The sequence below is a fragment of the Loxodonta africana genome, chromosome 13 (genome assembly GCF_030014295.1).
Source record: "Loxodonta africana isolate mLoxAfr1 chromosome 13, mLoxAfr1.hap2, whole genome shotgun sequence".
In the NCBI taxonomy this organism is placed as follows: domain Eukaryota; kingdom Metazoa; phylum Chordata; class Mammalia; order Proboscidea; family Elephantidae; genus Loxodonta; species Loxodonta africana.
In genome coordinates, this window is record NC_087354.1 from 56,717,944 (window position 1) to 56,730,099 (window position 12,156).

General features: G+C 41.6%; 1 protein-coding gene across 2 annotated transcripts in view; it reads left to right on the forward strand.

The window, feature by feature from the left end:
* The window catches only part of MYO1E (myosin IE), a 211,818-nt gene that overhangs the window by 125,907 nt on the left and 73,755 nt on the right, over positions 1-12,156 (forward strand). For both annotated transcript variants that reach the window (XR_010317438.1, XM_023558297.2), the window contains exons 9-12: positions 674-806; positions 5,703-5,899; positions 9,333-9,413; positions 9,719-9,805. Coding sequence is in view for 1 of the 2 variants with exons in the window: in XM_023558297.2 (XP_023414065.1) it covers positions 674-806; positions 5,703-5,899; positions 9,333-9,413; positions 9,719-9,805 (498 nt within the window). In the remaining variant the exon portion in view is untranslated. The remainder of the gene's footprint in view (positions 1-673; positions 807-5,702; positions 5,900-9,332; positions 9,414-9,718; positions 9,806-12,156) is intronic.

A 12,156-nucleotide genomic window follows, 5' to 3' on the forward strand; every position in this document is an offset into this window, starting at 1 on the left:
GTTGTTGTTAGGTGCCATAAAGTCAGTTCTGACTCATAGCGCCCCTACATACAACAGAACGAAATACTGCCCAATCCTGTGTCATTCTCACAATTGTTGTTACACTTGAGCCCATTGTTGCAGCCACTGTGGCAATCCAAAGTTTCCGGGATTCAGACGTTTCAGCTGCTTTTAGTGAAGTTTATGAACCTCAGAATTAAGATTTCGTCATGATGCTCTATTTCCCAGAGATTTTTAACCCGGATCCTTTTACAAAAGCAATCTATGCTGAGCCTTCCCAATCAAGGGAAATATCTCTTAAGTCTAGAGTAGCTGGAAAGAGAAGGTTGTGCCCTTGGTGGGGGAAGGTTGGCCATAGGATACACAAAGGGATGAGGAGAGACTTAGAGACCTTGTAAACAGCTGCAGCTCCCCCTGAATACCCTTCCGGAAGTCTCCTGCCCTTCCTCCTGGAAGGACTGCATGCTCTGCTGAGAGACAGACCACCCCACCAGCAAGGACGTTGTGCAAGAGTGCCTCGGTCACTAGTAATGATTTACGGGGACTTCCAGCTGCCTTCGCAACCTACGCCACATATAACTGCACAACGAACCTAAGCTTTGGCTTCTGTATTTTGTGTTTGTAAAGCTGGAGGCCGGCTCGTCTGGACAGTTCCATGTCTTTTCTCTTCCAGCACGCGATGAATGTGATCGGGATCTTTGCAGAGGAGCAAACACTGGTGCTGCAGATAGTGGCTGGCGTGCTGCACCTGGGCAACATTAGCTTCAAGGAGGTTGGCAATTACGCCGCAGTGGAGAGCGAGGAGTGTACGTAACTCTGGCACGTGGCTGTAGAGTGGGGGGAAATGGCTGGTTAGCCGGTTAGCTCTGCTTAGTTATCAACCAGGGTATTTTAAGAAGAGCTGAGAAGTCTTATGTGACCTGTGCAGGGCAGATTGGCCTCTTTTTTCCTGCCATCTCTCCCGCGCCTCCGCCATAGATGATTAATGAAATCATTTCAATTTGCCATTAACTGTGGGGAAACCTGGCAAAATTTCACTTCCAGGTTTAAAAACAAGGTGATATCTTCTAGTCTCCAAATAAAAGCCTTTTTTATAACTGGTCTTTGGGGTCTAAACGAAATCCGCTGTCATCGAGTTGGTTACAACTCATGGTGACCCACGGGGTCACAGAGTAGAATTGAGCACCGTGGGGTTTTCTCGGCTGTAATCTTTTACAGAAGCAGGTCTCCAGGCCTTTCTTCTAGGGTCCCACTGGAGGGGTCCAAACCTTCAACCTTTCAGTTTTAGCTAAGAGCAAACTGTACTGCACAGGGACCTGTGAAAGCAAGATATCAAGTATATGTAAATATGGAAAGATCACAGGTTCCCAGCTTTGTTTTGTGGGTTGGGTTAGATTCAGCTTTTGAAAGAAGAGACAAATGGCCATTTGTCACGCTTCTGATCACCTTTAATGAGGAGTGTTCAGGATCCATCTGCAGTAGTCAGGACCTCAAGACCTGAGTGGTCTCATTTTTACTCCCTGGGAAGAAATCGGGGTTCTTCTGTCAGGAAGCCAGCAATCTATCACAACAGTGTGGCGTGTGACGGCCTCATAGGCGTCAGATGACTTTGCAGGCTGCTTTCAGCTCACAGAACCCTCAACCACCCAGGAAAACAGTTCTCTCTTTCTCAGCATTCTTCAAGGATGATAAATTTAGATGTTTAGTAATAAATAGTGTCCCACTCATTGCTGACAATGCAGCAGGGATATTTCCATTCCAAATAAGGCACTTTTTTATGTTTTTGTTTTACTTTCTGATAAAAGAGGGAAGTTCTGCTAACTTCTGATGCTTGTCTGATAAAGAGCAAGATGGATTTGTTTAACAGGGAAGGGGGTGGGGTGGAAAGCAATAAATATACAGGTTGTTCATAAAGTCTAGAAACATGACCTAGTAACCATAACTGTGTTCCTAGACTTTTGTATATGTTACCCTTTACACCTAATAAATGCACAAATGTGTTCAGTAGGTCGTTAACACTTCCCTTTTTAACATTGAGGGTTTGGGTTTGGTGGTGATTTCTGTGGAAGTGGACTGGATTTTTCTTGCCTTCTTGGATGTTAAAATCCTTCACTTCCTCTTTATGCTTGAGCACAAAGACATGACACTGAAACTGTAAGCATTCCGCCCTAAGTGAGCCAAGAAGCGGTTCGTTTGACGCTGGTGTTTGGAGGAAGTAGCCTCCTCAGCCAGCTGGGTGAGACCCAGCATTAGCAACTGATCATGAAATTTCCTGACAGAAAATGGTGGAGGGATGGAGGTCAGAAAAGACTGTACTTGGAGCCAAAGAGGTCTAGCAAAGAAACGTGTTCCCCCTCCCAATAGTTTCCCTCTGTGGATTTTGGTTTTTGTTCAGGTGGTAATACACTGACATGGTTCAAAACAGGTATGCAGTCTGAGTTCTTCCTTCTACCCCTTTACCAGTCAATTTTTTCCCCTCGCCAGAGACAAGCCAGGTTCTATATTGCTATAATCTTCACATGGACAGTTCGGTGACATTGTTCATTGTGTTGTTGAACCATCACCATTAACTGTTCCCAGATATTTTCAGCACCCCTAACAGAAGCTCAGTGTCCCCTAAAGATTCTTTCCAAATTCATGTATTTTTGAGAAGTCAAACAAACCACAGCTTAGGTGTGTATGTACCTTCATCATAAATATAGCGCAGTAGCGTAGCTTTAGAAACAAGTCTTGCTTAAAAAATATTAAATACCAAATCAGCCTAATTTTGTTGAAGGAAAAAAAACTACTTAAGTAACAGTGCATTATGGAATTCACAATGTCCCTTCTTTCCCCTGTCACTAATGGATTAGAAAGCGCAGAACCTCCACACCAAAGACAGGTCATCCATGTTTACTTTTTCATTTCTTTTAAATTTGTAAAACTGGAATTTTGTTTTATTGCATGTTTTATCTACTTTGATTTAAATGGAAGAAATTAAATCCAGCTTTGCTACACATTTTAAAGCAGTAATGGAAATTGATCTTCATTATGAAAATATGCTGAAACATGACTTTCTAGCAGGTTCTTCTGTGTTTTATATAACTGTAATTAACTATACCAGAGTACCTCAGCATTTTTAAATTAGCCCATCCTTCCTCCCTCTTGTACCTCCCCACAGCCTCTAAGCTTTCCTACTGATGCTCTGATCCAGCCTCACTAACACACACAACCTCATGGACAGTCACAGCTGAAGGAAGTCAATAGGAACAGCCCTCCGATTTCAGCACCAGGGCAGCCACTGGTGAAAATAGGAGGCCATGAAAGCTTGTACTTGGAAAAACAGAGCAAGCACTGGATTTCCTCTTTAGCCTTCTTAGCCGTTTCCAATAACTTGTGACTAATTCTCAGACAAGTTCATGCCTTGTTTTTGGAGTGAACTATACCCTCGTTGGAAACCCTGGTGGTGTAGTGGTTAAGTGCTACAGCTGCTAACCAAAGGGTCGGCAGTTCAAATCCGCCAGGTGCTCCTTGGAAACTCTATGGGGCAGTTCTACTCTGTCCTATAGGGTCGCTATGAGTCAGAATCGACTCGACGGCACTGGGTTGGGTTTGGTTTTTTTGGTTTATACCCTCGTTGTGTAGTAGTGAAGTGCTACGGCTGCTAACCAAAAGATTGGCAGTTAGAATCCACCAGACACTCCTTGGAAACTCTGTGGGGCAGTTCTACTCTGTCCTATAGGGTTGGTATGTGCCGGAATCAACTCGACAGCAGTGGGTTTGGGTTTGTTTGTTTGTTTTGGTAGGGCTCTCATGAACCATGAGGGCACCTCATGAATATACTAACCACTGATGATGTATATATACACAGCATCAGGTGAGGTCTGCCTGCACCTGATTATCTACCTGGTCATGAGGATAATAATCAACATTATAGCTTCCCCTTAGAGAAAGCCTCTGATCTGTCAGCTACCTTGGTAAATGCTTTACATATATTTTCTCTTAATTCTCACAACTATCCTGAGTGTGTCCAGTCTGATTTATGCACATCAGCTGTCTTTGCCCTGGGCACAGATAGATGAGGGGAAAAACAGCCAAATCCCTACACATACACGTTCAACATTAAGACTAGCCTAGAGGAAATGGCCATTGGCAAGTTAGCGAGTATGGTTTGGTTCACATGTTCTTTGTGAAAGGAGGTGCTGCCACTAGTCAAAGCAGTTTTGTGGAATACTCATATACCTTATCCAGGCATTATGCTTTCTCAGCATGTGTGCACTGGCTTAATCTTATTGGGAGGTAAATACCGAGCAATGTCAGCCTGTTACATTCTAATAGCAACTGTGAAATGGAGATTATCCTTTATTGGGAGGCTCTGGCATTTTGAGCATTCTCGTAAAGTCTTTAACAAAATTATTATTTCTGAATTTTGTTAAAGCTGTATGCATTTGAAGACTCATCCAAGTTCAGAAATTTCATTTGAGTCCATAAATATCTTTCATTCATATTGAAGAAATTTGAGCTTTTTTTCGGTGCCCAAGATTTAAATACTAAATTAATTTGACCAGACATTCAAGAAAATTCCATGTATGTCACTAACCTTCCTCTTAACGACTCTTATTACCTAAAACAAGTCACTGAGCCATGGGAGTCCCAGTTTTTCTAACTGAAGACAATAAACTACCTTACCATGTGTCCTTGGGATGGGGTGGGTGGGCTATGAAACAACAGTTCCCCGTTTTACCCCGTATGCCACCCCTAGTGAAAACTTATTGTAACACCCTTCTAGAAATGATCCATGGCCCTCTTTAAGGTCCAGCCCAAATAGCTTATTGTACCGTTCAAGGATCCCCACTGGAATCCAACCTGTCCTTATTCTTCTACAAACTTCCAGCTGTAGCCAAAGGGGTACTCACTGTACTGCATGCACATCTCGTGCTTTCCTGCCTCCTCACCCTTGCACATTCTAATCTCCTCCCTTCTCCCCTTCCTCCTCTGCATCTATGCAAATCCTATGTATCCTTTTAAGTCCTGCCAAAATCCCACATCTTCTTGACCACCCCAGCAAGTGGTTCCTCTTCCCCTTCTAAATTCCTATAGGATTTTATTGTCTCTTCTAGGCCACATATGCAGCTTCTAGTAGGATTCTTTATTTGGTAATTGTCTTCAAGATTCCTTAAATATTTTGTACCTTGTTCTTTCTCTTTAGTAACCCTATACATGGTAAACACTCAATAAATATGTAATTAGTTGTGGTGATATCAGGTGCTCGAAGCTCTTTGGCAATGATGCTATGAAAACACTGTACTGAAAAGGGAAGAAAACAATATTTGGAGCCAAAGAAATGTTTCTTGAGGTAGTTCCTTCCTGGTCGTCTTGCTACAAGCTTAGAGACATCCATTTTAGGCGTGTAGCTCTGATCTCAGTAGGGGGATTGGTTTGCTGACCTTCTGAGTCACCGATTTGTATTATTGGGAGTCTCGATCGTCATAGGGATTGACTCATGTAATAAGACAATTAGAATAAACAAAGTGGATGGGTGTGTGTGGAATTGTGGATAAGCAACCTTCACTAGGTTGTAGATTCTTGGGTGTTTACACTCACACTCACATCTGTGCACACACATATACACTCACACATGTGGACACACAAATACCTTCACATTTGTGAAAGGGAGCATTAAAGTTCTGAAAGGTAATCATACTTTGTTTTGTTTTCTATAGTTTTGGCTTTTCCTGCATACCTGCTGGGAATAAACCAGGACCGGTTAAAAGAAAAGCTCACAAGCCGCCAGATGGATAGTAAGTGGGGAGGCAAGTCCGAGTCCATCCACGTGACCCTCAACGTGGAGCAGGCCTGTTACACCAGAGATGCGCTCGCCAAGGCCCTGCATGCCCGGGTCTTTGATTTCTTGGTAGATGTAAGTAAACACAGTAGACTTTGGTAATGCTTCGTATTGTAGCTATAAAGAGTACAACTACTCAGGGTTTGTTTTCATGTTTTGGCTCATTCCTTTTAACCAATTACTTTATTACTCCTCTCTCCCTAGGATTACTGAAACCTCTGTTGCTTTTAAAATTGTTCCCAAAGACATGTTGTTGTTGTTGTCATTAGATGCCATCGAGTCAGTTCCAACTCACAGCGACCATATGTACAACAGAATGAAACACTGTCATTGCTATGTTTGAGCCCATTATTGCAGCCACTGTCAATCCGTCTCATTGAGGGTCTTCCTCTTTCTAACTCACCCTCTACTTTACCAAGCATGATGTCCTTCCCCAGGGACTGGTCCCTCCTGATAATATATCCAAAGTACATGAGATAAAGCCTCTCCATCCTTGCTTCTAAGGAGCATTCTGGCTACACTTCCTTCAGAACAGATTTATTTGCTCTTCTCGCAGTCCATGGTATGTTCAATATTCTTTGCCAACACTATAATTCAAAGGCATCAGTTCTTCTTTAGTCCTCCTCATTCACTGTCCAGCTTTTGCATGCATGTGAGGTAGTTGAAAATACCATGGCTTGGGTCAAGTGCACCTTAGTCCTCAAAGTGATACCTTTGCTTTTTAACACTTTAAAGAGGTCTTTTTTCAGCAGATTTGCCCAAAGCAATACATCATTTGATTTCTTGACTACTTTTTCCATGGATGTTAGTTGTGGATCCAAGAAAATGAAATCCTTGACAACTTCAGTATTTTCTCCGTTTATCATGATATTGTTTATTGGTCGTGTTAGCTGAAACAAATGTGGTAACAGCTTCTGGTGGACAAAACATTTAATAAAGCCAGGACTAGAGACCCTAAAAAAGAGGAGACCTCTTGAGTATTAAGCCTAAAGTGTTAGGAATATCGTATTTGTTATCTATTGCTGTATTACAAATTACCCCCAAAACCTAGTGACTTAAAAATATAAGTATTTATTCTCTCATAATTTCTGTGGGTCAGGTATTTGGGAGCGGCTTAACTGGGTGGTTCTGACTCACAGTCTCTCACAAGGTTGTAGTCGGTTGGGGCTGCAGTTATCTCAAGGCCTGACTGGGGCTGGAAGATCTACTTGTAAGATGGCGTACTCATACAGCTGTTGGCAGGAGGCCTCAGTTCCTTCCTGTGTGGGCCTCTCCATAAGTCTGCGTGAATCTCCTCAAAACACAGCACTTGTCTTCCCTCATTGTGAGTTTTCTGGGAGATAGAAGAAGGAAGAAGTCACACTGCTTTTTATGTCAGACGTTATCACTTCTGCCACAATATATTTATTAGAAGCAAGTCACTAGCACAGCTCATGAGTGAGGAGAGAGGAATTAGCCTTCGCTTTTTGAACAGAGAAGTGTCAAAGACTTTTTGGGTATGTTTTAAAACTGCCACAGATGATTTTGATTATGGCATAATCATGTGTATACTTACATATGCATTTGTGTACATACACGTATATCACATTTATATCCTAAAGTTAAATTTTTCTTTCTGCATTATAGAGCTGCCGGTGACAGTCTGTGTTAATCACTGTAGTCTTTAAATGTTAGAATAACAATGGAAAACATTTATATAGGACTTACTTTGTGCCAGGTACTGTTTCAAGTATTTTGGAATAATATATTAATATTACTGAAGTAATACTAATAATATAAAAAATAAATACTTAATTTTTACAACAACTGTGTGACTTAGGTATTATTATCTCTGTTTTACAGATAAATTAACTGATGCACAGAGAGGTTAAGGAACTTACCCAAGGTCACACTGCTACTGAGTGATAGATCTAGGAACTGAACCTGCATGATTTGCCAGTTGTCTTAGCCATTCGGCTCTGCTGCCTCTTATATATTCAAACTAGAATAAACTTAGTGGGTCCCTAGCCTAGGGGCAACACCACGGTCACTAGAACCAAAAGGTCTGTGTTTGAATCCAGGTATCAACATCTGTAAGGCTTAAAGTATGGTCAGGTGTGGTTAGGATAGAGAAGGTTAGGTTAATTATTTTGTCTACTTTTGTGGCTATTTTAAGGGTCACATACGAGTGCTTGGAAATATCAGAATCATGCTAAGCGTTGTTAGTTACTGTTGAGTTGATTCTGGCTCACGTGCAGAGTTGAACTGCTCCATCTCCATAGGGTTTTCAAGGCTGTGTGACCTTTCAGAAGCAGATCGCCAGGCCTGTCTTCTGAGGCGCCTCTAGGTGGGTTTGAACCACCAACCTTTCTGCTAGTGGTGTGCTACCCATGGACTTACTAAACATTTCTTAGGTTTTTAGATTGCTCAGACCCTTCATTTTACTGAAAAAGGAATCTCAGGCCAGAGCATTGGTAGATTTGCCCAAGGCCACTCAGCAAGAGAGCGGCCTGAGCTGAGACTAGAACCCACATCTCTTGTCTCTGTTCAGGGTACATTCCAGGGCTCAACTATGCACCTATTTTCTGTTCTGTTAGTCTTCAATTTTTTGTGGTAGAAGGAAAAGGATGCCCCATGTAAGTGATACTAATTGGAGCTGATGTTTAAGGGCAGTGACTGCGTCCAGTCCTGTATTTCTCCCTCGTGCAGCCCCATCCCCAGCTGCCTTCACCAACACCCACCACCTTTTACCCACCTTTTCATCATTATGCTATTGAATTGCAATGATTTCTCCTCATAATGATGAAAAACAATCTTAGGCATCACACCGCCTAAATTTAGTCCCAGGCCCTGCCTCTTGCTCAGTTGTGACTTCAGTCAAGCCTCAGTGCCTAAACCCAAAAAATGGGCATAATGGTGGTATCACTGTCATGATAACCGTTGTGAAAATTAATTGAAACAGCACATGAAAAGCACTTTGCAAAGGTAAGTGTTAAGTGTGTGTAAGTTGTTTTTATTGTTATCACTTAATAATTGCTGTTGTTATTATCCGTAGTCTGCCTGCCCTTTCTATAAGCCCCAGAGAACAGGGACTATCTTTCCCACGGCACATTGTGCTAGGTGATCATTAGATGACTGTCAAATGGGTGGCTCTGGTTGTGATATTTATAGGTCTGGTAATATTGGTTCGTCATATGAAATAGGTTTATACTAAAATCATCCAAGAGGACATTTTCTCCTAATTCTCAGGACTTCCTAAGAAGAACTAAGAGCCAGCAGTTAGCAGATTTCATCATTAAACATTTTTTTCCTACCATAGTAGTTTCTTGGATCCTGTGATTTTCCAGAGTACTTGACTTGGCACTGAGAGACCTTTCTTGAGCTGCACTTCACTTGTCTTCATCATCATCTGTTTCTAGCGGATAGAAGTATCTGCCATGGGCAGTCTTGCTTCGCTTTCTGCCATGCAAGCCCACATTTATATATGAATGAAAACCAGTTCATTACCATGTTGTTTCCTTTCTCCTAGTCCATCAATAAGGCAATGGAGAAAGACCATCAAGAATACAACATTGGTGTCCTGGACATCTATGGCTTTGAAATATTCCAAGTAAGACCAGTTTGAGTAATTGGCGGTTGGAGGGAAGTGGTATCATCTGAATTGCAAGAAATATTTCTAGGCAATGAAAACAAAAAATGTGGCTCATATTTGCCTTTAAGAGTTCTTCATGTACCTTTGCTGAATTAGTTTCTCTAAATATGAACTATGCTTCTTTCTACTGCTGCAGCCAACATTTCTATTAAGGCTTTTCACGTTGAAGCATTTCACCAAAGCACTCAAGAAATTACTTCAAAAGGATTTTGCAAAAACATTTATATCTGAGTAACTTTTTTTGTATTTTTTTTTTTTTTTAGAAAAATGGCTTTGAACAGTTTTGTATCAATTTTGTTAATGAAAAATTACAGCAGATCTTTATTGAACTGACATTAAAGACGGAACAGGTAAGTGGTCCCTGTTCTTTCATTTTGTGCTATTTCTAATTTGTTTTGTTTTAAAGGATATAGGCTTCTCCCTTTTGATAATAGGTTCATATTTCAGACTTGTATTATGAAATGTACCTAATAAGCTCAGGCAGAAAAACCATATGCTACTGTGGCATTTTAGTCTGCGAAATATAAATACCATCTGCTGCTTTTTCTTTCTCCTCTAAGCAAGTGATGTTGTCAGGTTGCATGTATGACTGGCTGTTTTTACTACACTCTGACTCACTGACCAAGTGGAAAATGGTAGCTTAGTTCCAGCCCCAATTATCTATGGCATACACTGCGTTCCAAAGGAAAAAATTGGTTTTCTCAGACTTTGCTCCACTCCTAATCTTTCCTGAAAATAAGTGTATTTTTAACAAAGCCAATATTCTAATTTGAAGTGTCTTACTTTTAGTTTCTTCTAAAAGTCAGGTACAGATTCCCTCTTACTCCAGATACACTATTAAAGGCCGTTTCAAAGATGTTCAGTCTTGAGAGAGTTCATGTCTCTTTTTAGGAAACATTAATGACTCCTTATTGTTTTCACGTAAACCTCTGCTCTGGAATTCCAGTCCTCCACCTCAGAGTAAAGCGGAACAACCAAGGGGAGAAGTAGGCAGGGGCTAGATCATATAGAGTATCCTGTAGGGTGTGGAAAAGCCTGGATTTTATAGTAACTCTGATGGAAACCATTGGTGGGTTTTGAGATGGGGAGTAACATGATCTGATTTGTGTTTTCTGTTTTTGAAAAGGTCACTGGTTCTCTAGACTCAGGGAGCTGGCTGATGGGGGAGAAGGCAAAAAGAAGTAGAAGTTTAAACCAGTTAGGACACTGCAGTAGAGGGGGCTAGAACTGGTGGGCACTTAGACAATGATGGTAGCAGTAGACTGGGCGAGAACTGGTGGGCACTTAGACAATGATGGTAGCAGTAGACTGGGTGAGAACTGGTGGGCACTTAGATAATGATGGTAGCAGTAGACTGGGTGAGAACTGGTGGGCACTTAGACAATGATGGTAGTAACAGACTGTGTGAGAACTGGTGGGCACTTAGACAACGATGGTAGTGGCAGAGATGGCATTGCAGTGAGAACTAGTCAGATTCAGTATACATTTTGGAGAGTAAGCCAACAGGACTTGCTCAAAATGATTAGCAATAAGCTAAGGAGGAAAGAGAGGAATGAAGGATGATACCTAAATTTGTAGCCTGAACAAAAGGGCCTATGGTAAGACCATTTACTAAAGGGTAAGATTGCCTAAGGAGAGTCTATTGGCTAAGGTGGAAGATATGAAATCAAAACTGTGCTCTGAACATGGTTAGTATGAGAAACCTATTATATGTCCAAGTGGAGATTCCAGTTAGGCACCTGGATATACGAGTCTGAACTCAGTGCTGAGGTCTAGACTAAAGAAATAGGTTCAAGAGTCATTGGCCTGTTGATGTTGCGTAAAGCCTAGAGAATGAGGATTGAGAAAACAAGAAGGCTGGGAAGACTGAGACCGTCCATCGTGTAAAGGTCTGGAATGAAGAAAGAGCCAACAAGAACACTGACAAGCAAGGTCTGTGAGGAAGGAGGAAAACCAAGCAGTATGGTATTCATCATGTTAAATGAACAACTGACCTGAGTGAGGGACTTTCCCCTCAAGTACTCTAGATGCTAATCTGTACTTGTGTCCTTTACTAAATTCAGGGAGACTGTCATGGATTGAATTGTATACCCTCAAAATATGTGTCAACTTGGCTAGGCCATGATTCCCGGTATTGTGTGGTTGTCCTCCATTTTGTAATCTGATGTAATTTTCCTTTATGTTGTAAATCCTAATCTCTGCCTGTTGTTAATGAGGCAAGATTAGGATATGTTAAAGAGGATTAGGGTGGAATGCAACACCCTTACTCAGGTCACAGCCTTACAAGAGATAAAAGGAAAGAGAAGCAAGCAGAGAGATGAGGACCTCCTACCACCAAGAAAGAGCTGGGAAAAGAGCACGTCCTTTGGACCCAGGGTCCCTGCACTGAGAAACTCCTAGACTCAGGACAAGGACCTTTCCCAAGAGCGGACAGAGAGAGAAAACCTTCCCCTGGAGATGGCACCCTGAATTTCGACTTCCAGCCTCATGAACCGTGAGACAATAAATTTCTGTTTGTTAAAGCCATCCACTTGTAGCATTTCTGTTATAGCAGCACTAGATAACCAAGACAGACCTGTACAATATGCTGTATGAATTTGCCGTTTTTACCTGTCAAAAACTGTTGTGTGGTAGCAATTTCATATGGTTCAATCTATACGTAATAATTACCACGCAATGAATTGTTCCTTTGCTATCACCT